At 38.7% G+C, this 5631-nt stretch overlaps 1 protein-coding gene across 1 annotated transcript in view; it reads right to left on the reverse strand.

Annotated features, from left to right (window-relative positions):
* Window positions 1-419: 419 nt before the first annotated feature.
* The window catches only part of LOC134294752 (Fanconi anemia group A protein-like), a 10099-nt gene continuing 4887 nt past the window's right edge, over window positions 420-5631 (reverse strand). The window contains exons 5-7 of the mRNA XM_062966402.1: window positions 2947-3088; window positions 2695-2828; window positions 420-470 (exon numbers count right to left, since the gene is read on the reverse strand). Of these exons, the coding sequence (XP_062822472.1) occupies window positions 420-470; window positions 2695-2828; window positions 2947-3088 (327 nt within the window). The remainder of the gene's footprint in view (window positions 471-2694; window positions 2829-2946; window positions 3089-5631) is intronic.

Consider the following 5631-nt stretch of genomic DNA (forward strand, 5'->3'; position numbering starts at 1 on the left):
CATTATTACAGTATTATATTATTATTACTATTACATTATTACAGTATTATATTATTATTACTATTACATTATTATTATTACATCATCATCATTATTATTGCATCCTTATTATTACATTATTATTATTATTATTATTATTATTATTACAGTATTATATTATTATTACTATTACATTATTATTATTACATCATTATTATTATTATTGCATCGTTATTATTACATTATTATTATTATTATTATTCTCATCCTAGAAGAAGATTCCCCGTGTGGTCCCCCCGGCCGTCCTGATGACGGGGGCCCCGGGGACCCCTCCACCTCCGGACCAGGACCCCCCCCCCTCCCCGTGGCGCCTGCCCCAGAGGGTCCCCCCCCAGGTCTGCCCCCCCCGTCCCCGTCCCCCCCCCCCCCCCAGCGGGGGCTCACTTGGACTGCTGGAGGCAGTGGAGGCGGAAGCTGACGGTGCCCGTGGTCTTGGTGCGGAACCGGTCAAGTCAAAAAATGCAAAAGTATACAAAATGCCGGTCAAGTCAAAAAATGCAAAAGTATACAAAATGCAAAAAATACAAAACCTTTTAATAAGGTATCTGGGCAAAGTGTTGAGGAGTTATCTAGAAGAGTTGGGGTAGGGAGTCAAGTTGTTTCCAATACCGGGGCAAAACAAAATGCAGAAAAGCGGTATTTCTATAGGAGGGGTCTGTCGTGGGGTTAATTATTCCAATGCACACTGGAAAAGCCATGTTTTTAACTGTTTACTAAATACATATAAGCAAAGACCACCAGCACTGAAGCGATGATTCTCTGCCTTCAACTTCGTGGGACCGGATGCCAAGTTGTCCAAAGGTCCGATCACCGTCTCGCAAAGCAGTTACTCTACTCTCAGTTCAAGAATGGAAAATGGAATTTCAGAGGACAGATGGGCTTAGAGCTAACCATAAAAATGTGGCAGGAACATGGCGAGAGAACTAGGAAGCCCTGACTTTCGATCATTGGAACTGGAGGTCAGCTGTTACCAACAGTGCTGTGGATTTTGCAGAGGCACGAATGAAGGGGAAAAGAGAGATACGTCCCAAGCAAACCCTTGTCGGGACCACCTTCTATCTGGAAATGTATGTCCTCAATGCAAAAGATAGAGCCCCCGGTGACACAATGGGCTAAATCCTTGTGCCGGCAGGACTGCTGACCCACAGGTTGCCGGGAGAGCAGGTGACTTCCCTCTGTCAACTCCAGCTCCCCATGCAGGGACATGAGATAAGCCAACCACAAGGATCGTAAAACATCAAAACATTCACCTCTGGGCAACATCCTTGCAGACAACGAATTCTCTCACATCAGAAGCAACTTGCAGTTTCTCAAGTTGCTCCTGACACACACAAAAACTGCAAAAGACTATGCGGATCCAGAATAGGCCTTTACAGCTATTTGAAGACCCACTACCAAGTCTTGGAAGACAATCATACTCGGCCACAGGTGATAGATGATGATGATGATATAACATACAATAATAATTATTCTTATTATTTTATTTTTATTTTTATACCCAGCCCCATCTCCCCAAAGGGACTTGGGGCAGCTTACATGGGGCCAAGCCCAGGATAAACAAACAATGTAAAAACACAACAATAAAACAAATCAATCAACAATAGAATAGATCATAAAAACTAATAAGATCACATACCCTGTTTCCCTGAAAGTAAGACATCCCCAAAAAATAAGACCTAGTAGAGGTTTTGCTAAATTGCTAAATATAAGGCCTCCCCTGAAAGTAAGACCTAGCAAAGTTTTTGTTTGGAAGCATGCCCGGCGCCCGTCAAACAAAACACCGTAGCATGCAGGGTTGGTAAATGTACATAATAATAATAATAATAATAATAATAATGTATCACACAGTCCTAGACACTTGGGAAGTGTTCGACTTGTGATTTTGCAATACGAAATCCAGCATATCTATCTTGTTTGCTGTGTCATAATAAAATAATAATAATAATAATAATAATAATAATAATAATAATAAATACATCACACAGTCCTAGACACTTGGGAAGTGTTTGACTTGTGATTTTGTGATACGAAATCCAGCATATCTATCTTGTTTGCTGCGTCATACAATAAAATAAAATAATAATAATTATTATTATTTTATTTTTATACCCCGCCTCCATCTCCCCAGAGGGACTTGGGGCGGCTTACATACCAGTTGTATATGTAAATAATGGTAGTAACAAGAAATTCTTGACAGGGGTCACAGTTTGTCTGGTTTAGTTATGTTGGTTTGTGATGACAACTTCTGTACAGTATAGAATAAATGTTCATTTTTTTTTGTTCAACAATGGATATGAATTCTTCTTCATAGAAAAATAAGACATCCCCTGAAAATAAGACCTAGCGCATCTTTGGGAGTAAAAAATAATATAAGACACTGTCTTATTTTCGGGGAAACACGGTAAAATAGTCATACTTTAGTAAAATCCAGGATTGGCTCCTAAAAGGAACTGGGCCAAAAAAAAAATACTCACAAGACCACACTAGTATAAAGCAGGTTAAAACTCACAAGTCAAAATTCAATGGGTAATTGTGGCAGAGGACATAGCAAATTCCTGAGATGTCTCTTTGGGTCCGCCAATGCAAACCTGTATGGTTAGGACCATAAATGAGGCAATTTAATGTCAGAACTCATGATCTATCTTAGGCTCTTACCTTAAACCATTCTGCGTAAGGCATGAAAACGGCAGGACCCTCCAGGCCAGCCTGGCGCGCGATCAGGAACGCCGTCATCATGCTTTCCAAGTCATAGTCCTCAAAGCCTTTCTTCAGCAGATGGCTCAGGAAGTCTGGGAAAAAGACTTCCCCATAACACACACGTCTCCCACCTTTTTCCCAAAGTGAAAACAAAACAGTATGTGGGCTCAAAATGCCAAAGTCCGATCCAACCACGGACTCGGTATCTACCTTTAATCAGTGGTGCGGCTCCCGACTGGCAGACCAGCAGCGTGGAAACGCAGGAGAGGACGTGATGCCAGTTGACTTCGCTCGTCTCCAGGACGTGCTGCAAATGGCGGACCAACTCCTCCGGCTTGAAGGGCACAAACAACTACAAGGGGAGACAAAGCCAGAAACGCCTTTCACCATCCAAGCAAGGAAGATGGAAAACCATCTCAAGAGTCAGCAGATAGTTTGCTCCTGAGTGAGCAGTGTTATGTTTGGTTGGAGGCCAAAGTGGTTGAGGGGTGTCGCACCTCAGAATAGTTCACCTTGCTATTGACAGTCTTTTGTAGTTTTATTGAGCAAAAGCAGTATACTGTATATACTCGAGTATAAGCCTAGTTTTTCAGCCCTTTTTTTAAGACTGAAAAAGACCCCTCGGCTTATACTCAGGTGAGAGTCCTGGATGGCTTATATTTGGGTCAGCTTATACTCAAGAATATATGGTATATTTATTATTTTTCTCTATTATTATTGGTATTATTACATTTATTATTTTTCTCTATTATTGTTGCTACTACAGTAGAGTCTCATCCAACATAAACGGGCCAGCAGAATGTTGGATAAGTGAATAAGTTGGATAATAAGGAGAGATTAAGAAAAAGCATATTAAACATCAAAATAGTTTATGATTTTACTAATTAAGCACCAAAACATCATGTTATACAACAAATTTGACAGAAAAAGTAGTTCATTACACATTAATGCTATGTAGTAATTACTGTATTTACGAATTTAGCACCAAAATATCATGATATATTGAAAACATTGACTACAAAAATGTGTTGGATAATCCAGAACGTTGGATAAGTGAGTGTTGGATAAGTGAGATTCTACTGTATTGCATTTATTTTTCCTTTGCTTTTCCATTTTCTCTTTTTTGTTGTTGTTTTGTTTTGGGTTTTGTTGTTTTTTCACTCAGTGCACTTTGCCCAATCCATTGTATGATTTTATTAACCATCATCATCATCATCATCATCATCATCATTTAATTACTTATTAATCGCCCTCCATCCAAGATGCTCTAGGCGATTTACAAGATAAAATTGTAAAGGATAAAAATACATACATACAAATATTGATAAAATTAACATAGATTAAAAGCTCTAGTAAAGAGCTAGGTCTTGAGTGCTAGGGTATTGCTGTGTTTTATCATGTGTTTTATAATGACTGTGATTTTATTTTATGCCTTTTAATTTTATTTTTGTGTTTTTTGTATTTGATACTCTGTATGCTGGTTTTATATCTGTGAGCCGCCCCGAGTCCCTCTGGGGAGATGGTGGCGGGGTATAAAAATAAAATTATTATTATTATTATTATTATTATTATTATTGACACAACGACGTTGTATGACACAGCAAACAAGATAGATATGCTGGGTTTCGTTTCACAAAATCACAAGTCGAACACTTCCCAAGTGTCTAGGACTGTGTGATGTATTTTCGGATGATGCGTGCAGATCCCAGCAGGGTGGCTTTTTGCAGTTGGCAGATCGTAATTTTGTCAATGTCTATTGTTTCCAAATGCCGGCTGAGATCTTTTGGCACGGCACCCAGTGTGCCCATCACCACCGGGACCACCTGCACTGGTTTCTGCCAGAGTCTTTGAAGTTCAATCTTGAGGTCCTGATAGCGGCTGAGTTTTTCCTGTTGTTTTTCGTCAATGCGACTGTCACCTGGGATGGCAACATCAATGATCCAAACCTTGTTCTTTTCCACAACTGTGATGTCTGGTGTGTTGTGTTCCAGAACTTTGTCAGTCTGGATTCGGAAGTCCCACAGTATCTTTGCGTGCTCATTTTCCAATACTTTTGCAGGTTTGTGATCCCACCAGTTCTTTGCTGCTGGCAGGTGGTACTTGAGGCATAAGTTCCAATGAATCATGATGACTGAGGGCTGTGCTGGCGGTAGTGTAACTACCGGCAGGTCCAACCAAGCCAGAGAGGCCTCAGCTGAGGAGCACAACCAAGAGCACCTAACCCATTAGCATTATGGAGAATCAAACCCAAACGAAGTCTATACTGGCTCGGTCGTCACCCAGGATAAAAAGGACCGCGGTGGATGCTGCTGATTCTGGACATCCATCGACAAGTGGGCTACGGAATCATCAAAACCCAAATGAACAGTCACAGAAGCGGCAGAAATACACAATGCCAGAAAACCGCACAATTATTATTATTATTATTATTATTATTATTATTATTATTATTATTTTACTCTATTATTATTATTATTACATTTATTATTTCACTCTGATCTTATTATAATTATTATTATTACTATTATTGCATTTATTATTTTACTCTATTATTACATGTATTATTTTCCTGTATTTATTATTATTATTACTATTATTTCAGGTATTATTTTACTCTATTATTATTAAAAGGATACATAAGCACATTTACACTGAAGAAGATGAGAATAATGATTTGATCAGAGTTGGACAGTCTTATCTTAAATTTGAACTTTATGTAAATATTCAAAAACATTTAACCTACTGATGCCTCAATTAATGTAATTTTATTGGTATCTATTTTTATTTCTGAAATTTACCACCCTCGGCTTATACTGGAGTCAATGTTTTCCCAGTTTTTTTGTGGTAAAAACTGGTTAATAATAATAATAATAATAATAGTAATAATAATAATAA

Source organism: Anolis carolinensis, unplaced genomic scaffold (assembly GCF_035594765.1).
Source record: "Anolis carolinensis isolate JA03-04 unplaced genomic scaffold, rAnoCar3.1.pri scaffold_19, whole genome shotgun sequence".
Lineage (NCBI taxonomy): Eukaryota > Metazoa > Chordata > Lepidosauria > Squamata > Dactyloidae > Anolis > Anolis carolinensis.